Here is a 14,370-nt window from a genome sequence, read left to right as displayed (position 1 = left end):
TCGGATCGGGATCGGTTCTGAAAAAGTGGTATCGAGCCAGCCCTAGTATAATTCTTTGTTCCAAAAATCGACAGTCTCGTACCTTTGTCTTTTTCTGACTTTCAAACACTTTCGTGCTTCAAAACAATGTTTGTAATTTTGTGATTCATCTCATAGCTGGTTGGTTGATGATGCCTTGGAACTCTTTGTTGAGGATTTTTTAAATCTCACTTGAGAAAATAAATGTACTTCTGGAACCAAGACTGCCAAAAAAGTGAGCAGACGCTGTTACACTCTATTGGGATGCATTCATTTGGACCACTTTAATTACTTATTAAATAATTAATTAATGCTTGTTGCATAGTGACGCTTCTGCTTATTTTAACAGTTTAATGGGCTTGAGCAAACATCTGCCATGGGGAAAGCAGGGCCACATGAATCCATGCGGCCCAGTGAAACAGCTCTGTCTTCAGAAATCAGAAACATTATTGGAGCACGCTAAGGCAAGCATCACTAGTGCTCATACTTAAGAAGAAATCCCCATCCTTTACTATAAAAGTTAAACTTTGATGTACAACTTATCTTTTTGTTCTATGGACACAAATAATACCTAATATCAATACAGCATGTTGAGGAGAAGTGTACCATTACCTCTCTAAGCAATCAGACCTACAATTTTTGCTTGGCAGACAATAAAACGGGAAAAAATATCCCCTAGATTTACTTTGAAGGGCCATCAGCCATATAGGATGCTGAGTATTTGATAGTGGCCTCTTCTGACTTATAACCACCCAGAACACTCTTAAAACCTCTCAAAGCAAATTAGAAAATGCATATCAATTCCCATTCAAAACACACAAGCATCTTAGTGGAGAATTTTGCACTGTAGCAGAAACTGTGCAGAATACAGATCCCTATAAAATCTATTTTATTTTATAAATGTATAATTTTTATTATTTTTCTGGATTTGTTTCATCCCATTTAAATTTAATTTTACTAATCCAAAAGCATGTCTAATTAACTGAAATCATGAATCTTATACAACGTGTCGTGACAACAATATATTAAAAGTTCAATAAAATTACATTTTTAGGTCCCTATGAAATCAGTTTCTTTTTTTCCCCCACAAATTCTGTTTTTTATTTTTCCCAAATTGAGGTTTTTCCATTAACATTTTTTGGATACCATTTTAATTGCTTAATTTAATTTTAATAATCAAAATCAATGGGTAATCAGCTGAATTCTGTGTACTGTAAGTTCCATTTTTTGGACTGGATTCTGTGATTCCGTCCGCCTTTTCTGCATTGCAGAAATCATAGGACCCTAAGAATTGGAAAGGTGAAAAGCTTAAAAAAACATTTTTTTTACACCCAGTTTTGTTACTGTCAGTCAACTTTCAAGCTTTCAAGGTTAAATTCTGTACATCCACATCATTTAGATGCCAGTCAGCGACAGTCGAGGCTGTAAAAACTATGCCAATGAAAGCTGTCTCTATATCGCCTTTTGAGAGGACTGGGACTTTGACCACAATTAAAAGAAATCATAATTTGCATACACACAAACTCACTGTCCTCAGCACGCCTTATTGACCTACCCTCTAAATTGTTGGGCGGAGTTTGATGGCTCCACCCACCACCAATTTCTGCTCTAAACCAGCAATATGTGCTCAGGATACGAGATGATAGTCAGCTTTTCATAGATCTATTCTGTTTAATGCCTTTGATGTTAATTATGACTAGCCTCTCCCATCATTATGTAGTGGGAAAAAAACTGTCTGACCTACATCACAGTGCCAAGATGAAGTATAAAATTGCAGAGCAATTTTAAAATGCATAGAGTCAGACTAAAACAGCTGTGAGCTAGCAGATGATGGAACCATTTGAGCCGCTAAGCTTTAGTAATTATATTGCATCATATAAATGTGCTTGACACCATTCACTCAAAACTGGCCAATATAATTGACTATTATTCATTATTATTACTTTGCAATGACTCATTGAACCTAGATAATTAAATAAACCAAGGGAAAGAGGAGTAAAACTTAAAATAGAATGGACTCCCATTAAAAATCTACAGAACAGACCGACAAAAATACGATTTTCTACCTACATATTTTTCATTCATGGGTTAAATGAAGGCGCTGGCCCAACTTAACCCATTCTCATGATCTCTATCGTTCTCCAGCCTTCAAGGGTTTCTTACGTCAGGCTTTCACAGATCACAAGAAGAAGGATTCAGTCTCAGTTTCAGAGAAGCCACAGAACTGACAAGATCCTTTCAGGTTCTGAATGTGACAGATCGAGACTGAATAAATTGTCACAACAGACTGATCCAGTTGGTTTTCATGACATGTTTTGATGTATTTGAATATGAGATGTCAGAATGACAAGGCCCTGTCTTAAAGGGACAGTTCATCCAAAAATGAATTTACTCATCTCATGCCATTCCAAAACTGTATGACTTTTTCTTCCGTGGAACATAAAAGAAGATATTTTGAGAAATGTCCATACTATGGAAGTTGTTCCAATTGTTCCATTTGATTTGAGTCTAAAGTTCTTCAAAATTTCTTCTTTTCTGCTCTTTTGAGAAATGTCCATACTATGGAAGTTGTTCCAATTGTTCCATTTGATTTGAGTCTAAAGTTCTTCAAAATTTCTTCTTTTCTGTCCCGAAAAAAAAAAAAAAAACTTTTATTTTAGGGTGAACTATCCCTTTAAGAATCAGAGTATCACTAAAAATAAATACTATTCCACATCATTTCTTTTATACAGATTGAGATATGCTGAAATGGATATAAATCGACTGTCAACACAGTGCACTTCACTCAATTATAAGCTCCTAATATCTTGATTTTCAGCATGAACAGACATGTAATAGGACGAAACACATTGCAGTCAAGTTTACTTTGACAGCTGATCTACGAGGATCTTCTTAAAGGAATGATCCCCAGTCTTGAGTTTGCATTTGGGACAGCACTACAATGCACAAATGAATCTAATTCCATCTAAATATTTCTTTGTACCAACAAAAAGCATCTAGCAGCATGAATTTTTTCTGTAGCCAAATTTAAATTCTTATTCTGTCTTTAAAGTGTTCTCTGATTCATAGTACTCAGCATACAGGCAAGACTAAATGTGCTCAATTTGTAATCTACCTAAATTATTACTGTTATTAAAAATGATACTAATCCAGTACAATTGTTTGTAAATGTAAGGAATTGCTTGGGTTTCAAAACAACACGCTCGAGTCCGTGACATGGATTAAAACCAATGCAGACGAAGTTCCACACAAGCAAGAAAAGTAGACTTAAAAGTCTTTGTCATCATGTTGACAAGCTGTAGAAGATCTGACCGGCTTTTAAAGGGGTCATATGATGCGATTTCAATTTTTCCTGTCTCACGCTTGAGGTATTCGGCCAATCACAACGCACTGGATAGCTGGCCAATCACAGCACACCTCGCTTTTTCAGACCGATGAGCTTTGTAAAAATCGACGCGTTTCAAAAAGGCAGGGCATAGAGGAGAAACAATAATGTACAGTATGTGGAAAATAATGTGTTTTTTTAAACTTTAAACCGCATAAACACATTTCATTACACCAAATACACAAAATAATGTTCTTTTTAGCAGCATCATATGACCCCTTTAAACTAAAGTGGACATTTTGAAGATAATTTTCAAAAACTTCTGAAGAGATAAGCTAAGAAATGAGAGAGTTTCAAAGATTAAAGACGCCTTCAGAGCTTTAGATTCTGAAAGATGTGAGTCTCTTAGGTTGAAAATTCAACTTAAGGCCTTAAATATTTGCTTGCATTTTGTAAACAAAGACGGAAAACAATTATGTAGCCAAAAAACAGGTCAAAGGTTTGTTCTGATAAAGCCACTGACATGAGGGGATAAACAATGTTAAATATGCAAATAATAAAATAACCAACTATACAGTATAACTGTGCAAAGTTATGATAGCAAAATAGACTTAACTTCTAAAATGGATGGAAAACGTGTGTCGTCGTCTCATGTTTCCATCTAATATCTAATCAAGGATAAATATGATTTGTGCAGACCACAATGTGTTTTTGAACACATTAATTTCGAAAATCATGTCATCATGTTGGAAAACAGAATCCGACCTGCGTTTAAATTTCCCCAAAATGTTTTCACACCGTCTTCAAACCTTCGCATTGCATTACAGCTGTTTTAAAAGTCTTAACTCCTGTCATCTCGCCAATAAACTCATCCAGTTACCCGTTGCAAACTGATCACCCATCCCAAATGAAGCAGACCATGACATCACTTACCTGCAGCAGGTGAATCAGCGATCACCATGGAGACGAACGTCAGCAGCACGCACGCGGTGACCCGACTACGTCTCTCCATCATTAGACCCTCCATTTAGCGAAACTCATGTTTCGTCCAAGGTGATCCGAGGAGAGATAATCCACGCGTTTAACTAGTCGCCGTGAACTGCAGCAGATGGAAACAATACCACTGTTATATAGGTCACATTTTCAGTCCTATTTTCAGCATGACTTCACGAATACTCCCTAAACCAAATCTAACGATTTTGATCATAAACCGAACAAATGACATCTTGCATTTCACTAAAAACCGAAATTTAAATCACAGCTGTAGATTTTAACCACTAAAACGAATCGCCATGCTTCCCCGCGCTGACAGAGCTCGGACCGCATGGTTCCTTTGTTCCTTAACTTGTAGGACTCATTTCCGCGAATCGGTTCTCTTGAACGATTCGTTTCAAACAACCAACTCATGGCGCGAATACGTCATCGCGTGGTCCCTGCCATCCAGTCGTGACATATTACACGCTCCAAACGTTCCAGTAAAGTCATATGTACTGTAGGTATTTACTGCAGTTTATTACATTTTAACGAATACGTTTTAATATTAAGCATGTTCATTTAATTGTTCCAATTGTTTGTTGCAGACATGATTCAGTCTGTGAAATAAGCATATTTCCAGCTAGGGGTGTGCGATATTGACTAAAAATTATATCTCGATATTTTCTGGGATTTTATCGATGACGATAATTAGACGATATTTTGCTGAGTGTGTTATTGTGCTGGTACCTTCAGGACTGCCGAAGACAGCTGACTCAAACAACAATTACGATATTATCGCAGACGATATATATCGCACACCCCCATTTCCAGCTAATTTTATTTGCACCATTTCTGCTATTCGACTATTAACGTAACTTTACGTCATATTTATCAAATCCTCAATTCACTCCAAATGTTTAATAACCATTCGGAGTCGGTGAATTGCACCCTTCTCGAACCGCCAGGACCGATTCAGGCAGATTCGTGAACGAATCCTTTTCGACCGGTTCAAGAGATTCATTACGAAGATTCAGTTCACAAGAGCGATTCGGACATCTCTACTGTGCATTAATACACGAACCGAGTCTCACAGAGCAAGATCCAAACATTGTTTGCATCTTGTGTGCTGCTTTCAAAGGACAAAACTCACACGTTGACATATACAGCATGCCTTACAGTCAGTGTAAAGGTTTGTGAACTCTCCCGTGTGCGTTACAGCCCCGGCTTCTTGTCGGGATTTCCAGTAAGTGTTCCGAGATGGTTGTGAGAGAAATAGTTTGTAATCTTAGGATTTCGCGCCGTTATTAGACCTAGTTTGATTAGCTATTGGAACTAAAAGAACATCATATTTCAGATGTGTTGCTGTATGGCACACGAGTTAGTTTTTTGTTTTTGTACAGAAATGATTGCAATTAGTCACCGTCCATATACGTGGTTGATTGATGATGCATTTAACTCGACGTAACTTGTAGTTGCAACATATACGTCTAGTAACTTTATCTTGCGGCTGAATCGGATTTATTTCCGTTTATTTTAAAGCCAAGAAAGACTTTTAGCACATCCACAGCCTCGAAAAGCAACTCCTTACCTTCAAAGCAGACAGTTACAGCGGACTGAAGTCGATAGCGTCCAGATCCAGCTTTAGATCAGGATTAAAGCTTCTGTTTTGCATTATTGCGTGACACAACGGATGATTTCCCCCCCCCATAAGTGTCTGGATCCTGTCTGAGCATCACTCACTTTCTCAGATGTAACCACTCTGTGTTCGGGATTGCACTAAATCCTCCCTTGACAGCAGGATTTGGAGTCTCTTGTACGGGCTCTACGGTCATTGGCTCCCCGCGCCGTCCTTCAGGAATCCGGGTTAGGTTGACACCTCCACCGGCGTCTGTGCTTTCACGGCAACGCGTTTTGTTACCGGATCTTGTGTGGCTGCATCATTTTCACCTAAACCAGGTTAAAAATTGTTTAGGATTTTACATGTTTTATTTTTAAAGACTGGGAAGATTCCTATCATTAGTAAACTATTCGGTACAAGAATTTATTTGAGTTTGATTATGTCACAGCACACTCTAGTGATCATTGAGCACATTTTTATTGAGCATAATATTAAAACAAAATATATATATATTGCAAAACGTGAATCAATCTGAACCTGGAACCATTTGTTGTTGTTGTTGTTTTTGCCAGCGTTCTCGTCGTTTGTATGTTTATTTATTTAATTTATTTTTCATTTAATAAAAAAATGTGCACCAACAGAATGAACAGAAATCCATCCCAATCTAAAAATTCTATCCAAATCAAAAATACATCCAAATCTATGTAATCGATTTAGCCAAAAAAAAAAAAACAATGTGATGAAAAATTGTTTTAAATTGTATTGTATTTTTAATTATTCAATAGATATTAGATTAGGTATAATCCAGAACTTCTTCCAGAGAATATCACCTGAAAATAATTTGAATAATGTGAAGAAATCACTTATGCAGAGTGATAGAATGAAACCTTATAATTACTGAAATATAGTCCCTTACTGTGACAACTAACCTCAATCTTCAAAATGAGTTTTGGTTCATTAGCATTGTCTTTGGTGGTTTCTAAAATGTCTGGTTAGAGTGCACAAATGTGTAGTAATAGTAAAAAAATATGACCGCATGAAAATACAAGACTGATGCCGTGACTTAACAGTTTAATGTAAATCCAAGACAAAGTGTGATTACATTTCTACACATATACAATATGCATATGTGAGCATACAAATTTCCTTTAATAACTCGATTCACCTTGGAGACCGAAAAATGATCAAAAGTAACAGTGAATAACAAGCTATAACATAGTTCACCACGACGCGAGCCCCTTCACACCCTACAGTTAGTAAATAGAACGATTAAAATAACTATATTCTTCTATAACCCCCAGGTTTGTTAAAAATCCTCCATGAATTTATACTGCTATCATTAGTTGTTGAAGCCTAATAAAATTCACTCAGGTTGTTTATTTTTTTTTCTACAACGAAAATTATTAAGAGAAGCACACAACATTTGTAATGGTAACACAAGCGCTTAGTAGCAAGTACTCAATTTTTAGAAGTTAAATCATTCTTATTATTGTCATTATTATTTTCATTTTAACATTCTATAAAGCCAGTAAAATATCCATTCTCATAGCATACTTAATATTAGCCTAAGGTACAGGGTACATACAATGCTACGTTAACAGACTGAAATAATGAGACATCACACGTCTTCAAATCCCCAATAAACAAAGCAAAATTATAATAATTATAATAAAAAAGACAATAAACAAAGAAGTATACCTGGAAATACTGCAGCACACAATAGCTTTGACAACAACTAATGTGATACACACTACTGAGAAAACCATACAGCAATCGACAAAAATCAGGGGTCAGGGGTCGGATGCTTTCTTAGGTCTTGAAACATTATAGAAAAATATTTAGTTTTTACATTTGACTGTGAATGTTTGCTGCTGTGCAAGTAGAAAATTGTTCACGTCTTCGATGGCTGCACAAACGGCTACAGTGCATCACAGCTACATAACGGGTTTACTGTGGCGACTCGTGTGATGAGTGACGTTTCTGCACAAATACATTCACTTGCATTCATTGGTGATTACGTGTGAATACATTACGTTTACACACTTGTAGTAATGTCACTCTGTAATGCACACTCCAGACACAGACTATGCTGTAGATTAAACCAAAAAAAGTTGACAGATGTGTGTTCTTGGGCATAATGATTATTGTTTAGCTTTTGTTTTGGTTCTAAAACAACATATGAAGATGGCCGTATTGTCATATTTGGCCTCTTTGCACATTCACTCTTAAGTTCAATGGTGCATTAACCCCTAATGGTTCTGTTACAGCGCACACATGAGAGAAAACTCAGATGAAAACAAGCAGAACAAAAGGAGCTTTACAATTGTGGAAGTACTGTGGCCACTTCAATGACAAAAAAATAACAATAACAAAGTTAATTCATGATCATGTGCTTTACAAGTGTTGATTTGGGTGCCATCCAGCAGGGGTTTGACTGGCAATGAGCATTTAGGAATGTTTTTCAGTCCTTATAGTGGCGGAATCCATCGTATTCGGTAATGTCAGAAGTTGGATTTTGATTGTAGGTTGTATATTCATGAAGCTAAATGTGTAACAAAACCCCCAAAAATCACTAATACAACACATAGTCACGGTTCCTTAAAGCTTCATGTGCAGTTAATAAAGGAGAAGGCCGTATTTTGACAAAGATGGAAAACAAAATCATGAATGGCATTAATGCTTCTTTCTAGCGCATTTTGGTAACTTAAAATTACTGTCTTCATTAATGTATACAGTTCAGACAAACTATGAATCTAAAAAAAAGACTTCTTGTTCATAATTCATATATTTGTAGAGTCAATAGGGCTTTCTATGATTTAAAGTGCCCCTATTATGGGTTATGAAAGGTTCATATTTTGGTTTTGGGAGTCCCCAACAACAGGTTGACATGCATGCAAGGTCAAAAAACACTTTCATTGTTTTATAATACGCAAAAGTGGCACCTAGTGGCAAAGAATGAATTTGCATTTTCATTCAGACCAACGCGAAAAGACCAACACGTGGACGGGCAATATGCTAATGTTTAATTTTGACATCAACATGAAATGGCTTGGGATTCGTTTTAAAAACGACTCGTTTCAATGATTCAGAGTCGACTCTTTCTTTTGAGAGACAATCACTTCATACACAGTGCACTTTCAGATTTAAAACTTGGCAGGATGTTTTCATTCACTTAGAGCTGTTACACACTGCATGAAAGGTAATTTAAAAAAATCCATAATAGGGGCACTTTAAATAAGTTAAAAACACATCAAACTGCATAATTTGGATTCAAATTAATTGTAATTTGGGTCAAATTAATGCTAGATCAAGTGAAATTGATTGCTAGATCAATTTCAGTGATTACTAGCCAAAACAATCATGATGTGTTGATCAGATATTTTATTTTAGTCTGAAATTTACATTCATTTTGTACTAGTGACCATTTCATAAACGGTAACGGCACTGGATTCAGTGCACAGGCCATTATATGAAACACTAATTTATCTATGTGATTCTTACATATGTAGTTAAAACCAAAATAATAAAGCTTAAAGTGTAATTTATGCGTCACTATAGGTACCAAAAAGAACTGGAAAAAAACAAAACTAAATAAAACACACCCCCAATTTTCCATTGGTTGGACTAACAACCGCACGCCCACATCGCACACCATTGGTTGATCCAATGCTGCTGTAAAGCAAAGCCATGTTCAGTGTTTATACTCTTATAAGAATTACACACAGCAGCTTTAATAACTGAAATAAAGCATTAATGTGGCATTGACATTTCTAAAAAAAAAAAAAAAAACAAGGGCCTCATTTCTTACACAAATCCTCTTATTAGATTCAAAAATGGGAGATCTGTCCACACTAGCACTGACAAAAGGTGTGAGAAAGGTACCAAAACAATGGATTATACTGTGCTAACAGCAATTTCATGAGTGCATTATTTTTGTCATCTCTATTTAGCGTATGCCACCGACAGTTTCTTTTCTGACACCGACCTGATCTAACCTGTATTTTAAATGTTTTTCATTTTCCAAATGTTATTGAAACTCACTCAGGTCTTCTCCATTACAGCAAGGGACACATCTGTGCATCGATGACATGTTGATATTCTTTGGTGGGAAGAACAAAAAGTCCTTAAATGCCAGCGGAGTCCCGATTTGGACGTTCAGGCCAGTCCCTGTGAGCTGAGACTGGAAACTACAGATCAGTGCTGTCAGAAACGGCTCCTTCCGGAATGGAATGTTTTATGCGAATTACATTGAAGGAGCCTTTCTCAACTGTGTGCTTCAATGAGCATCTAACTTAAGCTTAAACCAATATATGACAACAGCAACAAAATAAAATCTATTGGCATCCTAAGTCATATCACACAGCTTTATGAATAAATCTGACAAGCTAGCAAACCGAAGGCTTGGGTACAACTTAACTGGTGTCAGATCTTGGCCGAGCACATGGACAAAGTCTGTGCTTCCTACCAGACAAGGGTCCACATATGAATACTAAACAGTTACATATCGACCACCAGAAATCAAACAAATGATGCTTGACGTATAACATGAAAAAATTAATAAACATCCACAAAAATTATTGCAACACTCTCTACGGGAACACAATATACCTAGCAAAGTAAAACAATAAAATAGAAACATTTCAATGTAAAAACTACTTCAAATGCAAGTTCTATGGCATGATGTGTGGGCAGAAGAGGATATACTTGATACTCCATAAGCATGTGCCCAACAGAAGACATAAAAACAACTGTGTCCTAACCAGGTGCATAATCGCCACATAATCACAGCCAATCAGAATATATCTGATGTTTAACATAAAGCTTTGTGGATGATTCCAGACCAATGAGATCACTGTGGGCGGGGCTACCCAGCACATCACATCGCAAAAATGTCCTGTCATGGCAAAAAAAAAAACATGGATGTGATCTACCTTTTTATTAATTTTAATTCGATTTGAATAAAACTTTTATTATTTTCTTTTTATTATTTTGTATTCCTTCCATTCTTAAATGATTATAAAAGTTAAAATTAATTTTTTGTCTCTTATGTTCACAAAAGGATGCATTTATTTAATAAAAAATACAGCAATATTGTAAAATAATATTACAATTGAAAATAACTCTTTTCTGTTTTAATATATTTTAAAGTGTAATTTATTCCTGTGATGGCAAAGCTGAATTTTCAGCAGCCATTACTCCAGTCTTCAATGTCACATGATCCTTCAGAAATCATTCTAATATGCTGATTTGGTGCTTAAGAAACATTTCTTATTATAATATTTTTGTGGAAACTGAGATACATTTTTTTCCAAGATTCTTTGTTGAATAGAAAGTTCAAAAGAACAGCATTTATTCAAAATAGAAACATTAATTATGATCTCTTTATGTCTTTACTGTCACTTTTGGCCAATTTAATGCGTCCTTGCTGAACAAAAGTATTAATTTCTTTAAACAAAACAAAACCATTTAAAAAAAAATTCGAACTGACCCCAAACTTTTCAATGGTATGTTATATAAAGTACTATATAAATTGTCCATGTCTTTTTAATCACTTTATTGCGGAGCACATGGTTAGGACACGGTGTAAATGATTGGCTAGCATATCAATGTTAAAAAAGCAGCAAAAAAAAAGACAAGCATTGGCCCACAGATTTCTACACGTTCATTATCTCTGTACTGACATGATGCCTGTAGCATAAGTGATTTCTACGGTAAGACAAACAGTGAAAAAGACGAGCCAATTTTGATTTCCGGTGCATGTTGTTGCACATATCCTCATGCAACTAGGGGCAGTTCAAATCCCAAGAATGTACGTGAGAATAAAAACCCCACAGATCTTCACAGAACCTTGAACGAGCGCTTAAATCAGAGTATGGTGTGCAGTCGTGCTGCACGGCTTCCTTCGGCATCTACCAACGTGCTCAAAGCCAACATGCTATTCTCATTAAAAATTGTGGAATTTGCCATCTCACTTTTCCAACAATTCAACATCCACAAGCACCTCCTACTCCTAACAAGACTCTCCTTCTCAAACCCTCCCAGGTTTCTAAACCAAGTCAAGCCTTCCATAAACACAACCTCTTCAGACTTGGTATATTTTAATTTATTTTTAAACAAATTGTGCAGCCTGATCTCAAACTGACTGAGCGATACTTGGCTTTTCCCATCAAATATGCATTTAGTCTCCTTTTTATGACATATGTGACCCTGGACCAGGGTAATAAGGGTCAATTTTTCGAAATTGAGATTTATACATCATCTGAAAGCTGAATAAATAAGCTTTTCATTGATGTATGGTTTGTTAGGATAGGACATAGGAGTTGTATTTGGCCGAGATACAACTATTTGAAAATCTGGAATCTGAGGGTGCAAAAAAATCTAAATATTGAGAAAATCGCCTTTAAAGTTGTCCAAATGAAGTTCTTAGCAATGCATATTACTAATCAAAAATTACGTTTAATATATTTACAGTAGAAAATGTACAAAATATCTTCATGGAACATGATCTTAACTTAATATCCTAATGATTTTTGGCATAAAAGAAAAATCTATAATTTTGACCCATACAATGTATTTTTGGCTATTGCTACAAACATACCCCAGCGACTTAAGACTGGTTTTGTGCTCCAGGGTCACATATGTAGCCTAAAATCAGTGATGTTGCATTGACTGCAAGTACTAAAACACATAGCTACAGTATGTACAGTAAATAAATAATAATTATATCCACTATCCAGAACAAAAGTTACTTATCTTTAAATGATGACTTTGGTTCGTTACCCCAGGCAAGTGTCTTTATCTTTAGATGTAAAAGACCTCATGCATGCTAAATGACAAGCATTTAAATAACGTTTAGGGCTAACGCTTACACCTGGAATAAATAAAAAAAAAACATGAAACAGCTTGGATGAAGATGTTCAACCTAGGAGCCAACTCTCTGACTAGCATCTGGTTCTAGAGGGTTTCCAGCCAAGTAAACTGTCGTAATATATGTAAGGCACTACAAGGTAACAATGATAAACCTAAGACTGTGGAGGAATATGTCGCACAGAGGCGCTGAGCGCACACATGCACTCAAACGCGACCGACTACCGTGTTGAACATGCCTATGTTATTGTAACCACTTTGTGCAATCACATTGAAAGAGGAAAAACAAGAATCTATTGGTATCAGAAAGGTTCTTCATGAAATCAACGGGTGCATACTGCTACATTCTACAAAGAGGGGCCCAGCTAATGTTCTACGGTATAACAAACCTATTTTCTTTTCTAAATGTGAACACAAACAAAGAAAAGTCTATAAATACACTAGAAAGTTTTGTCGTCCTATTTCCAGAAGATTCCTCCAGGTGTTTTTTGTCGGAGAGCATGGCGGAATATGCACATACCTCGCCGCATGTAATTTGGAAACGTTTAAGACAGTTCAAGGCCATCGTTATGTTTTTTTTTCTTTGAAGAGCAGCAGATATCCGTATTTCACCTTATCCAAAAAAATTCTTGTAGGAATTCAAAACATCCATGTCGTGACCTCGGCTCAACAGTCGGTAAATGAATTTCAAGAAAGGGAAAAGCAAACTAAATCTCCATCGAACGAAACTCTGTCTCTCCCAAACGGCCTGTTGATGAGACATTGTTGTAAAAGAAACTATGAAAGCAAAAACTCCTTATTCTGTTTTAAAAGAAACGAAACCTCCAGATCACGAAATAAAACGTTAACTGGCCCTTTTGAGAAGGCAAAACAAAACTCATCTTAAAAAAAGGAAAACTCCTCAGTACCCTTCTGTTCCCTCTGAGAGTACACTTCCTCTATCCATCGGCGTCTTCATTGTCTTCAAGTTTAAGCATGAAAGGAACAAGGGGATGGGGGTTAAATGTCGATAGGCTTCAGCATGTCTCTCTGTCTCTAGGTGGGATTAGGGTAGAAATGGTAAGCAGCGATTGGCTGGGCTCCAGTGTTTCAGCTTTAGAGGTAAGGGTACTGGTTCATCTTGGTGGGGCTCAGCGGGTATCCAGTGTAGACAGTGGAGGCAGGAGAAGCACTGATGTAGGTCTGGTGTGCGAATTGGGCCTGGTATTGGCCATGGTGCAGGGTGGGTGAGGGCAGCACGCGGTGGCCCATGCTAACAGGCACCTGGTGGACGATGCCCGGCGGGTAGCTAGCGTGCTGTACTGCGTGACGGGCTGGACCCTGCGATGCGACCAGGTGGGCCACCGTGCCGGTGGAGCCCAGGGCCGTGGGGGCAGTGTAGGTGTAGAGGTGTGGCTGTCCGGCCAGATGAGGAGCGGCCAAGTGGGGATGAACGTTAGCTGTGTGGGTGGGACTGTTGTGGAAGGAGTACTGAGCCTGGGTGGCCATAGTGGGGGTGATGTAGGCCTGCTGTCGCCGGTGACCTCCGTTGCGCTCAACTGCCATGTGCTGCTGGGCCTAAATGAGG

At 37.1% G+C, this 14,370-nt stretch overlaps 2 protein-coding genes across 4 annotated transcripts in view; both read right to left on the bottom strand.

The window, feature by feature from the left end:
- LOC107670374 (UPF0606 protein KIAA1549) overlaps positions 1-6,036 on the bottom strand; it is a 56,412-nt gene extending 50,376 nt beyond the window's left edge. The window contains exons 1-2 of one of the 2 annotated variants that reach the window (XM_016462951.1): positions 5,907-6,036; positions 4,277-4,442 (exon numbers count right to left, since the gene is read on the bottom strand). In XM_016462951.1, the coding sequence (XP_016318437.1) occupies positions 4,277-4,370 (94 nt within the window). In that variant the 5' untranslated portion in view covers positions 4,371-4,442; positions 5,907-6,036. Of the gene's footprint in view, positions 1-4,276; positions 4,663-5,906 lie in introns of those variants that run through there. The other variant, XM_016462952.1, reaches the window with a different exon arrangement.
- Positions 6,037-13,380: 7,344 nt separating this feature from the next.
- The window catches only part of LOC107670370 (homeodomain-interacting protein kinase 2), a 106,543-nt gene continuing 105,553 nt past the window's right edge, over positions 13,381-14,370 (bottom strand). For both annotated transcript variants that reach the window (XM_016462943.1, XM_016462944.1), the window contains exon 15: positions 13,381-14,360. In XM_016462943.1, coding sequence (XP_016318429.1) covers positions 13,899-14,360 — 462 coding nt within the window. In that variant the 3' untranslated portion in view covers positions 13,381-13,898. The remainder of the gene's footprint in view (positions 14,361-14,370) is intronic.

This window comes from Sinocyclocheilus anshuiensis, unplaced genomic scaffold, assembly GCF_001515605.1.
Source record: "Sinocyclocheilus anshuiensis isolate Anshui unplaced genomic scaffold, SAMN03320099.WGS_v1.1 scaffold949, whole genome shotgun sequence".
In the NCBI taxonomy this organism is placed as follows: Eukaryota; Metazoa; Chordata; class Actinopteri; order Cypriniformes; family Cyprinidae; genus Sinocyclocheilus; species Sinocyclocheilus anshuiensis.
Note: the sequence above shows the minus strand (reverse complement) of the source record. Positions and strands in the feature narration are given on the sequence as shown.